This window comes from Sphaeramia orbicularis, chromosome 14, assembly GCF_902148855.1.
Source record: "Sphaeramia orbicularis chromosome 14, fSphaOr1.1, whole genome shotgun sequence".
NCBI classification, from domain to species: Eukaryota; Metazoa; Chordata; class Actinopteri; order Kurtiformes; family Apogonidae; genus Sphaeramia; species Sphaeramia orbicularis.
The window spans coordinates 4,388,559-4,401,874 of NC_043970.1; the positions used below are offsets into that span (position 1 = coordinate 4,388,559).

Genomic DNA, 13,316 nt, shown 5'->3' on the forward strand with positions numbered 1-13,316 from the left:
TTATAATGGTATTTGTTGTCTTTACATGGGTTCTAACTCAACTGCTCTTGCGTCTGCTCTATCATGTTGCTTTCAGTGTGTGTACATATGCATGCATAATGTGTTAAAATCCAGTTACTAGACCATATTCTCCCACCAGGCTGTAATTGCATTACTTATTAGCTTGCTTGTGCAGTCTGAGATAAACATGGAGTCTGTGCTCTGTCCCTGGGTTGACCTCAGCATTTGAAATAAACCACCATCACCTTTGACTCATCAAACTTCATCAACCAGCATCTGCTTTCATGTTTCTGTGGTCTATGCTGTTGCACCCCTACTGTTGTTGTTAGTGCTCATAATGACTGTTTTCTGTTCTAAGTGGATCATTTGGAGAGTATTGTTCATTTCGCTGCATTAAAAAAGACAAAGATTCAATGATTAAAATAAATACAGTGATGTTTTTAGCCACAGTCCAGATGAAGATGCACACAACACTCACATTTCAGATGGACTACTTTATATTTTAACCTGAACTACAGACCTATACACATTGCGCTTCAGAACAAAACTCTTCCCAGTGCTGTTCTGGTATTAAGTGTTGTTGTTACAATGCCTTCATGTTGAAATGCTACTGTTTGACTCATTTTATTGATTCATGCTTTTTGTCGAGATCGTCACCGCTACCTTCAGCTCCTCTAGCTTTGACCATCACTGCTACATAAAGGGGAACAACAGGAAAACTGTATTATTTTGTCAAAACTAATGAAAGCAGACATTTTGCCACTTGTTTTCTTCCATTAGCTCCAAGATAAACTTATAAATTTAGAAACACCAATCTGCTGTTCATCCTTTATGTAACAGATGATGAAGGGAGACACATGCAAGTTGAGGTTTGCTGCTCAGTAGTCAGTTTTTAGGATAAACTGGCTGTTGTTAAACCCAGACCTTATGAAACTCTTGTTTCCTTCAGTTAATTCACCTAATCATTAAAATAAAACCACCTTGTGCAGGTTTTATCTTAATCCATCAGATGACCCACAGCACATGCTCTGTCTACTATCAACGGTAGTAGCTTTAATCAAATATACCTTTTGCTCTTTTTTGATAAATTGGCAGCACTTAAATGTTAGTTGGTTTGTTGTTGTTTTTTTCCAAATTAATTGTTATGGAGTGTAATATGTATGGAAGGAATAGCCTGATTGCCAGTGACAATGGATTTTTTTATGGTTTTTGGTATCTGAATTAGATTTTGTCCTAAATTCAATAAACAAATTTCACTTACAGATATGCTACTAGTATAAAAACGGGCAACTACCACCAATTCAGTGAATACTGTCAATAAATATTGTTGAAATGTGATTGAGTTGTACTTTATTCAATTTGACAGAGCTGTGTTGGAGTTACTGTTACATTTTATTACAAGATTTAATTTTTTACTGCAACTTTAGTTATCGTCTCTTAGATGATTAGCAATTGGTCTAAGTTTCAGTCCTGAAAAAAAGAAAAAAAAACCCAAACATATAACATTGCTTCTATACATTCTTGCTATTGCAGGTGTTTATGTGCTTTAAAATGAAACCATGTGTTTTCAAAAAGGCCTGAATGATCCAGTTTTCCCACAGGCTTAGTAAATCAATGCCGCAGAATGGCAAGGGACTCAATTTAAGGTTAAGAGTACGTTTATTGTCTCCCATAGGAGAAGATTGTTTTGGATCAATACAACCATTGTATGAAAATGTGTTGTTGACAGGTTATGAGATAGGTGATTTTAAATGAGGGAACACATTTGAACAGGGACTGGGTTGAACATCAGTGCAAATGTCCTGTGAAGAAGACATTCATTTCTGTTTCCACTTACACATTGCCTGTCATAAAGAGGTTCCATGTACTGATGTTGTTCTCTTGCTTTTACCATGGCGGTCCTCTGCTCATTAATAGTTCCCTTCTATCCCTTATTGTTACTATTATCCCCGTAGAAACCCTGTTAACTTGGCAGTGTTAAAACTGAACGAGCAGGGCCTGTTGGACAAATTGAAAAACAGATGGTGGTATGACAAGGGAGAGTGCGGCACCGGGGGAGGGGACTCCAAGGTCAGATCACCATAACCCCCAATGGGTAACAACAGGCAACGGCACACCAGGGTAACCGGCAACAACCATGACTTTAATATAAGCATGAAACACTCTGGATGGCACAGATGTTGTTTGGTGTCATTCACAGTTTTCTCAAGTCTGAGTGTTTGAACAAAATGGTCGTTTCATTGGTGTTCTAAATTCCCACCATAGTTTTAAACAGGTATTTTTATTACTGTAAAAGCAAAAGCCTCCAACTTTTACAAGCACATTCTTTCTCATATGACCCAGAGGATAAATTTCTAAATTATTTCCCCAGTTGCAACTGGAGGTATTCCATATAAAATAAAATAAATAAATAAATACAAATTACTGTCGCAAAATAATCAGCTGGGCTATTTGGGTTGTGGCAACACTGTGGTGAAGGTTTGCTTTGATACAGACACAGTTTTGATGAGCTTATTTGAAAAACTACATATTTTGCAATAAGACATTACAGTTTTTCTCAGTCGCTTTTGGGACATTTCTTGAATCATCCTCACCATTTGCAAAACAATAAGTGCATTTCTCAAAACAATTCGTACAAATAGCAAAACACCTTAGATTACTGTAAAAGCCAGTTTCTTGCTCAAAATCCTCAGTTCATCTCTCAAAAGTAAATATCTGTGTCAATGAACATGTCAGTGCCATCAGAATGACAAGTCCTTGTGTCATTGTGTACGGATAAGACAGTCCAGCTGCTTAGTCATGTTTTCACTGTGTACTCTGGAGGGATGTTCTGATGTCAGCTATGGCTAAAGTTTGGATGACAATTATTGTATATTGCAAGTTACACCTTAGTGTATGTGGAAGACTGATTGCAAGAGACTGGACAAGATTCACATTTACCCTTTTATTGTTTGTACTGTAATTTGTTGACAGACCATGTCATTGCGATACAGAAAGGCACAAGCATAGCACAAAGAAAAAAAAAAGGAAGAAATGTGAACATAGGACAGTCTCCTTAAGCAAAAGTGTCCATGCAGTGCTGTCGGAATGACAGTGTAGTCTTCCTACACCTCCTTCCCGTCTGTTGGAGCATAAATTGAAGACCCTGTTGCTAAAAGTACTGAAGTCAGATTTTTGGACAATTCAATTTGAGCATAGAAACATGTATTGGTTTAGCTAACTCCACCCTGTACATATTTTTAACAGACATTTTTTTGTGTGTGTGTGTGTGTGTGTGTGACTGCAGTACTTTTAGCACCAGGGTTTTCAATTGTTATCCCCATCACAACAAATATCTTCTGCTGCTTGACATACAGGGGTTGGACAAAATAATGGAAACACCTTCACCTCAAGATGATAATGCCCCAATCCATACAGCTAGAATTGTTAAAGAATGGCATGAGGAACATTCTAATGAAGTTGAGCATCTCATATGGCCGGCACAGTCCCCAGACCTCAACATTATTGAGCATTTATGGTCAGTTTTAGAGATTCAAGTAAGACGTCGATTTCCACCGCCATCGTCTCTAAAAGAGTTGGAGGGTATTCTAACTGAAGAATGGCTTAAAATTCCTTTGGAAACAATTCACAAGTTGTATGAATCAATACCTCGGAGAACTGAGGCTGTAATTGCAGCAAAAGGCGGACCTACACCATATTAAATTATATTTTGTTGATGTTTTAAGGTGTTTCCATTATTTTGTCCAACCCCTGTATTATGAAAACTTGTTCAACCATTTTGCATGTGAAGACTTATGTGATTAACTAATGCCTAAATGTTGTGGGGGGTGAGAGTATTCAGCAGACCCATTGTAATACTTTTTTTTTGATTGATTGACTGATTGATTGATATCTTTATTTCAATCATGTAAATGATTTAAAAATAGAAATGCAAATAAATTCTAATCAAGAGAATGAGAACAAAACAAGACGGTAACTTAAAACTGCAACGTCTAGAGCCTCAAAATTTACATGAGCGAAAAGGACTAGGAGGAAGTATAAACTTATCTAATCCTTCCCCTTCAAACCTTTCCTTTTTGATCAACTTGACATAAGCAATTGATAATGTAGGAAACGGCAGAGAATCGTACATAATCATTTGCATGGATGAACCATAGCATTTGCAACTTGTTCAAAGAAATGAGAAACTGCTTTTTACACGTGCACAAGTGATACAACGATGTGAAGATCGGACAAGTAGTTTTGAGAATTTCAATTCTGATCTGAGAAATGTACCAAAGCGACTGAGAAAAACTAATTTAGAGCACTGTGAAAAAGAATATGCTGGGATAATTGGCATTAAACTCAGACTATCTAGTTAATTACCCCTATAAGTGACTGTTTCATTTGTGGATTCTATAGAGGGTATGCCGTGATCTCACTTTCCTGTGGCACACTCCCTTACTTTGGAATGAGTTGCAAACAGTGCTGCAGCATGGTTGCATTTAGCTGAGGAAACTGTGAAACCACGGTTAAAACAACCAATTATCTGCTTAAATTAATCTCTAACAGTGAGCATCACAATCTACCAAAGAACCAGCTGTTCTGAGCATTGATATGTTGGACATAAATCAGTGTCTCGATGGAGTGTTTTACTGAAATGAGTGATGTGTTGCACTGAAAAGGTATCTAAGGTATTTTCAGACAAATAAAAACTTGGCATACTGAGCAAAAACAATACATGCAATTTTTCATCAAAAGTTACCGTTAGTTAATACTAAAAAAGTTAGCTAACACATGTCCAGTTCAGGACATGCACTGACATTCATTAGTATCTGTGCAGATATCTGCTGTGAACTTATGGTCAGTGTTTCTCAAATGTTGTGGTGTGCCCCCCCTGGCAGTTCACCCCCTAAGGAATATGCACAGCGAAACTAATGTCTTAGCTTTTTCTCGGCCATACCTAAACAAAGCGTAATTGCACACATATGTGGTGTGTCATTAAAGTTTAATGAGTTTAATGATTACATTCTAATAGAAGAAGGACAAACACCACAGAGGGAGAGATATGTGCATTATGTTAGCCTCATATCATAACTGCCTAACTCATACACAAATGGACAAAAGTATGTGGACATGTTGAATCCAGGTGTTTCTTGTCTAACAGGGGTCTGGGATACAAAACAATAATGACCAATGTCAGAATATAGTTTTATATTGGGATAAATAACATTAATTGTTAATATTGATGTTTCTGTGTCAAATCCTTATGAACAGGACATCTTACATCTGTAGACATGATGTGTCCCAATGTTTATGTCCATATAGTTCAGAAACATCAGTATTTATACATTTTTCTTCTTCAGTGAGATCTGAAGAAAGTAGATGGTTAGATGAGGTAGAAAATTATTATTTAGTCAGGGCACGAAAAATATTTTAGCAATTTAGAAGTAGAACATTTAAAATTATAGTTATTGGTAAAAAAAAAAAGAAAAAAAAAAAAAAAAAAAAGATAAATAAATAGATGTTGAGAAAAATCAAGTCAAAACCATCTCTGTGGCATTTTGGATGCAAAGATAACAATTTAAACCAAACTAACCAATACAACGATATTTATCCCAATATTTATATCATAATACTGGAAGGTCACAGGGTGTGTGTGTGTGTGTGTGTGTGTGTGTGTGTATCTGCATGATTCTAACAAATTGAAACGTTTTTAACTGGCCAATTTAGTACATACCGTTGAGGAATAGTCCCATCTCCGCGTTAAATATCTTGGCAAGTTGATAGGACTAATATTTTGGGAGATATTAGTCATTTTGGAATACAACAGCCTTATAGTCACATTGCTCTGATGGTTGACAGGAAGCGCAGTACCACGCTGCATGACGGGAAAAGAAGTTACAAACAGGAACGACACATTTACTAACTTCAGTCCCTAGATATCGGTATTAATATGACCTGTGGTTCCCCACGGGTGAATGCGCTGGTAAAACTATATTCTAACATTAGTCATTATTGTTTTGTATCCCAGAGCTGTTAGAAAAGAAACACCTGAATTCAACATGTCCACATACTTTTGTCCATTTGTGTATGAGTTAGGCAGTTATGATATGAGACTAACGATTACCAAACACAGAGAAAACACCATGTATAAATTTTTAACAGGGATAAAGACAGTGGTTGTGTCGCTGCCTCTCTGCAGGTATAGCCATAGTTTCTTCTGTCCTCTGACATCGTGTGCATACCCTCCAATAACAAATCCCTGCGTTAAATTAGTCCTCCAAACATTCAAGTCACACTATAGCAGTCGTTCAGCCATCCTCCACCACAGAAGACTGTTGTATAACTCTAGTATGGTTTACTTTGCCTTCTTCATGTCCTGGAGTGTTTCCAGCTCTTGCCGGTTACCCAAAGTGATATAGTAATACACATCTTGCGCGTAGGGAGTCAGGTCAAACTAAGCTAGATGGAGTATTAACGCATATCACTTTAACACTGACATTTTCCAAAAACATTTTTATGTGTGAATGTGTCTGTTTTTTTTCTGTTCCTTTTTGTTTTGGGTGAGGTATTTTGGTTTTTTTAATTATAATTTTTTTTTGTAGCATACCACAGCGTTTGTACTGCTAATGTCAGTTTTGCTAAATCGTTGCTGCCACCGCTGCTGCTGTAGCCTCTGCAGCCCTGTTGGTGTGCAGCTGAACAATAACATAAGATAACATGGAGGTGCATAATGTTATTTATGTTATTCCCAACCCTCCCTCCCCCCTTCCCTTCCTCCCATGGTTCTTTGAAGAATCCCAGTAAACCTAGCAGTACTGAAGCTCAATGAACAAGCCGTCTTAGACAAGTTGAAAAACAAGTGGTGGTATGACAAGGGAGAGTGTGGACACAAGGACTCCGGCAGAAAGGTCAGTTCTTCAGGTCACTTGGCCTGGTCCCAGATCATGTGTTGGTTTACCCTCTTCCCCCTTCATACAGTCCCACACCCTGAAACACTCAACACACACCAACAGGGACACTCTGAAAAGGAAAAAGCTGCTTAAGGACTTTGATATATATATATATTTTATATATATACGGCTTATTTTGTTTGTATATTCTGTACTTAGAGCAAGTTTGTCAAATATTTTTTCAAATTGTTTAAACCAATATATTCTTAATGGTTCGTTTTTTTATAGTATGTCATACATTGCTATATTTGGATATTGTTTCATAATGTTAAACTTGTATAGTGTATATATTTTGCAATATGTATTATGTCAGATTTCAGAGTCTGGTTTTGACCAACTCTACATGTAAAGTGTCATGAGATAACTTTTGTTATGATTTGGCGCTATATAAATAAAATTTGATTTGATTTGGTATATTTTAACAGTTACACCAAATGTGATTTTTATCATAGTTGCTTTATACTAATAATGATGATAATAATAATAATAATAATAATAATAATAATAATAATAATAATAATAATAATAATAATAATAATAATAATACAGAAATTTTAATTATTATATTATGTTTACAAAAATACAGTGTAGTTAGATAATCATGTTCAATGTTTGGAGGAACATCATCCAACAACTTTGCAAATAGACTATAAATTGATCAAAGTGAGATCCATTCCCAACATACATACAGAACATGATATCATGTAAATATATACGCCACTTTTAATTGGCGTGTTACCTTTGTAAGCTTTCCACGTGTATGTTCACGCCATTATTAGCCCCCTGTCCAACCTGAATCTATGTGTCAAATCCCGCGCACTGAGGGTTAAGGTTAGGGTTATATTAACTGGAGACCTTGGCGTACATCCCCACATGATCAAATGGCGTTGAATAATATGCAAAATGTCGAAAATGCATAGGTACAGCAAGCCAAATGCCATAAGAACTGGTGTGACATCTGTTTCTTGAGATCAGTCTCATTTATCTACAGATAAAGGCGTTCATACAAGGCCTATCGTGAGACAGATTTAACCTCCTAAGACCCAGGAAATGTCAGCAAAGTACGAGCTTTTTTTGTTTTTTATTAAATAAGTGCCTATATTGGAAACATCATGATGCAACAGTTTTTTTCAGATGCAGTTTTTAAAATTTTTATGGAATGTCCTTTGTGGTGGACAGTTTTCTTTTCTTTTCTTTTTTTTTGTGTGTGTGTAAAGTTGTGAAATTCTGGTTCACAAATGTGGACAGAAAAACCCATAGCTGGGTCTTAGGAGGTTCATATGATTAGTTTAGTCTCACAGCTGATCTCATTTCATGAGTTTTATTCCTTAATATCCATAAATTGTGAGTTGCTGACCATAAAACTCCCTGCAGTTTATTACAGATTCGTGGTATTATCTGATCATCCCATGTTCTGTATGTAGTTGTCCATGGTTTATTTTGGTCAAGTCAGATTCAGCTTTAGAAACTATTACACTTAAATCATATCTGTTGACACATATATCTTTGATCACAAGTATTTCTTTTTTGTTTACCAAAGCACTTTTTGTTTTCAGAGTGTAACACTGACCACTGGAGAGCTGAAGAAAAAAAAAATCACGTCTCATTACTCTGCCAAAAATGTGAAAACCCCATTATACCAATTTCTACTACTTGTGAAAAAAATATTTTGCTCTGCCCGCCACTTGACTGATTTTATTCATCTGTATTTCTGTATGTGCTGAGGACATTTTTATGAAGTTTACTTAGCTTCCAAGAAAAAAAAAAAAAAAAAGTAAGTTCAAAACTCAGTGTATAGTCAGGCAAAATTATGCAAATTGATGGGGAAATGAGCCAGGCTTTAGCAGATTTCCATGAAGCAGACTTTTTGGAGATAAGGGGTTTTCATGTCTCCAGATCAGTGGAAATCCATCAGATTTATTCAGAGGCTTTTCTCAGCTCGGCCTGCCTTCTGTTCTCCAGGAAATTCTGTGGTCAGCACACTTCACTGGTAGCAGCCGCAGACAGACGGACTGACAAAGCACTGACTCTGCAGAAAAATGTGACTTTTTACATTACTTTTAATTACTGTACATACTTTGAGTCCCTTTGGCTTTGACCCAGGTATATTTTTAGACTATTCTGGTGGAAAAGAATTTAAGATGTAACACTCAAACAAGACACTAGTTGTGACAGGAGCCAAAAGGCTGTCCTGAAAAGAGATGCTCTCAGTCAGGGGTGTCAAACACACAGCCCGTGGGCCAAAACCGGCCCCCCAACGGGTCCAATCCAGCCTGTAGGATGAATTTGCAAAGTGGAAAAATTACATGGCAGATATTAACAATTAGAAGTGTCAAACTCCTTTTAGTTCAGGGGCCACAAACAGACCAATGTGATCTGAAGTCAAGTAATAGCATAAGAACCCTGAAAATTAAGTGTAATTTTAACAATATTCTGCCTGTTACTAAGTATTTTGTGTACTTGTAGATCTACGATGAAAGATGCAAGATGTGTTCATAATAAGCTGAGATGTAATATTGTAGAAATTATTCTTATTTTAGTTCCAAATTCCAAACCTCAAAATTTTAACATTATTATGCCTATGTAATCCACATGTGCCAATGATAAATTGAGGCATAATATTGTTAAAATTGCACTTGTGTCTTAAGAATTTTTGTTTTGTGGTTATTCACATCTTTTTGCGAAAGGATAGTTTGTAAATTTTTTATTTTTATTTTTTTTATTTTACCTTTATTTAACCAGGAAAACCTCATTGAGATTAAGAATCTCTTTTTCGAGAGTGTCCTGGCCAAGATGGGCAGCAGTACATTAAATAGTTACAGACAGACTTCCATACATAAAACGAATACATAAAAATAAATAAATAAATGTAAATATTTTCAGAATTTAATGTTTATTGCACCTAAAGAAAGTGAAAAACTTGGAGTTGTCATCATTTATAGTTTATTATGATAGTTTTTTACTGGTTCAGCCAACTGGAGATCAAATTGGGCTCAATGTGGACCCTGAAAGAAAATGAGTTTGACTCCCCAGTTCTAAATCCCAGACAGATTAGATGTTGTTCAAGTGCAAATGTAAAAAGTCAGATTTTCATAAGAGCATATAAATCTTCCAGTCTCTCTTTCTCTTTCTTTCTCTGTTTCCCTTGCTGTCGTCCTCTCTGTTCGTCTACGGCTGCTGAAATCAAAGCTACTGACCACAGCTCCCCTCCCCACACACACAAACACCAAGATTTTTGTCTCCAATCTGTCATGTACCTCCTGTTTCCACTAAATGTTCATCCGTCTGTTGTAAACCTCAGACTGCATGTGACAAACATGGTTACTGTCTGTTTGAGACGAAAGAAAATGTCCACTCTGATGAAGATTACACTGGAAATGACTCTTGTTTCTGTAGCCATCCACCAAGAAAAGTCATATTTACTGCATATACCACACAAGAGAAACCAAGTGGAGATCAAGACGCTAGTGAAAACACAAAGCTAACCATTTGGGAAATATGGTTATTTGCTTTCTTGAGAACAGGGAAAAAAGTCATGTTAGTTTCTCAACACAAATAATGGCAAAAAACAACAACAAAAAAATTGTAAATGTAACTCTAGAAGAAGATGGATAATTGATTGTTTGCTAAAGGTTATTACATACCCCACAACAACAGATACTTGTTTGTTTTTTATCGAGGTGGCAAGAGCAAGTACACTGTTCATTTTGAAAAGAATATTTCATACTTCACCAGAAACTCAGCTGCAGGACTCCTGAGAAAACTTTTTCTGCTTCTCTCAGTCAGACTGGAGCCTTTCTGTGTTGAGTTTACTTGTTTTTTTTCTGTGACATGCTTCGGTGTCCCCCCCACCATTTAAAAACTGGTATATATAGGTTCATTCTCTTGTCAGTGCACCTGACCACAGGGCTGGTGGAGATCTTGTGTTGGTCCCCCGCCACCTCACTGCTTCTTATGCCGTGTTTCCACTACATGGAACCGACTCGACTTGACTCTGGTACCAGGTCCTATTCCTGGAGACCGTTTCCATTACAGGACACTACTGACTTTACAGTACCTGGACGTCATAGCAATGTGGCGCGTTACTTCCGTGTCGTCTGCTCAGAGAGTCGCTGATAAACTTGCTTGTTGCGTGTTGTCTCGTCAAACTCATGCTGAATTTTTATGTCGGCCACCAAAGACTGAATCTCCTGACTGAATGGTTCAGGCTGTTATCATGTGGATTAACCTACCGCTACATTTACTGTCCACTTCCGCATCTGGTTTTTGTAAAATGGCGGGTCACAGAGACAACTCTTGCAGTGTTTACACGTCACGTTTTAGTATCTGGTCCCCAGTCCTGCAACCTCGGCGGAGGTGATACCAAAAAACTAGTACCGGGTACCAGATTCCAGGTCCTTTCTCATAATGGAAATGCAAAAAGGCCGAGTCGAGTCGAGTCAAGCCGAGCCGGTACCACGTAGTGGAAACGCGACATTAAGTGTGCTATGGGGGCTAGGGCAGCCATGGCTCAGGAGGTAGAGTCAAATAACTGAAGGGTTGGCAGTTTGAATCCCACTCTGTCCAAGTCAGTCCGTTGTGTCCTTGGGCAAGACACTTCACCCTCCTTACCTCCAGTTCCACTCACACTGGTGTGTGAATGCGTATGAATATTCGGTGGCGGTCGGAGGGGCCGTAGGCGCAAATTGGCGGCCACTCTTCTGTCAGGCTGTCAGTCCCAGGGCAGCTGTGGATACAGATGTAGTTTACCACCACCAGAGTGAGAATGAATAATGGATCAATAATGTAAAGCGCTTTGGGTGCCTAGAAAAGCGCTATACAAATCTAATCCATTATTATTATGTGGTGATGCTAATTATTTATGCTAATGCTAGGTACTCTGCGTGTGTACAGAGGGTAAAATGGAGACAATAAAACACTTCAAATTTCTGAGTAATCACACAATAGTTCTCAGACACCACACGAGAAAAAGTTTTGCCCTGGTAATGTGTCGAGACCGAGCGGCAAGAACTCCCAAACCAGGGGTGCAAGAATAAAATGGTGTAGACAGGGAACAACAACAAATGTCTGGGTTCTTGTGGAGTATGTAATAACCTTCTGTCCTGCTGCCTCTGGTTACTATTGCTACAAACCTGTTGTGTGTTTTTACAAGAAAAGCAGTAAGAAGTGTCCCAAATACAGTCAAATGTCTGTAAAAACAGTTCCGGAATATCAAAGACTATAGACAGAGAGGTTTGCAATGCACATGTGAGAGCTGCATTCACAATATAGCCTACATTTAAGCAATAAAACACCTTCTTTCGCTCCAAGGTAAGGCGCTGACTATAACAAAGACGGTTAAATATTAATTACAACTTTTTTGACTTTAAATTGGGTACTTGTGTGCCATTTGAACAAACACAGGATACCACATGAAGGAAATACCAGTATCATAGGTCAGAACACAGGTGTGTTTTCTTTGTTTGCTAACCACAGTGTGCTAATAGCTGATGCTAGAATGAATGGACGCTCAGCTGTGATTGGTTGTTCTGCTAGTAGCTGTTAACGCTGACAACTAATGTAATGGTTCTGTGGATTAGCCGCACTGAGACAATCGTTCTTTTGATTTATTGTGACAGTGGTTGAATTAACTCGTACATGATGAAGCACCAAATGTCATGGCACAGTTTCTACCACGACATTAAAGACAACAAATTAGTTTTCACTTCAGTTACTAGTTAAATTTAAATTTTTTTGGTTTTGACTTGCAAATTGTAGAAAAAGCTCTTTCTGTGGTGTAACAGGTTGTATAGTATTATATACAATAGAGCTGAAAATGCTTGGCTGACTTTTTATCATTATTATCATTATCATTTTAGGAAATTCTTGTATAAAATACACAAATTTCATGATTCATCTTTAAGAGTTTGAAAATCCTCCTTTTTCATTTAGTTTGGTATGGTTTGGGGTGCTGGTAGGACAAAAGCAGCATTGTGATGGTGTCAGTCTGACCTGTGAGACGATTTCTTGATTGTACAAACCGTTCAATTTATTTTGAAAAGAAGCCTGGTGACACCAGTTGTACTGTCAGTCAGGGCTGTCAAAGTCATAGTACAGAGATTTATTTAAGCTACCTGTCAGCAGCAAAGCAGAGATACATTACATACACATTCAGCCAACACAGTTTTACCAGTGGCTAATAGAATTGTATATCCTAATCTATATCATTAGCCTCATATCATAATTGCCTAACTCATACACTATATGGACAAAAGTATGTGGACATGTTGAATCCAGGTGTTTCTTTTCTAACAGGGGTCTGGGATACAAAACAATAATGACTAATGTCATAATATAGTTTGATTTTGTGATAAATATCATATTGATTATTAATGTTGATGT

The 13,316-nt window shown here is 37.3% G+C and overlaps 1 protein-coding gene across 2 annotated transcripts in view; it reads left to right on the forward strand.

Annotated features, from left to right (window-relative positions):
• LOC115432987 (glutamate receptor 1-like) overlaps positions 1–13,316 on the forward strand; it is a 176,021-nt gene that overhangs the window by 136,757 nt on the left and 25,948 nt on the right. The window contains exon 16 of one of the 2 annotated variants that reach the window (XM_030154128.1): positions 1,956–2,070. In XM_030154128.1, coding sequence (XP_030009988.1) covers positions 1,956–2,070 — 115 coding nt within the window. Of the gene's footprint in view, positions 1–1,955; positions 2,071–6,778; positions 6,894–13,316 lie in introns of both variants that reach the window. The other variant, XM_030154127.1, reaches the window with a different exon arrangement.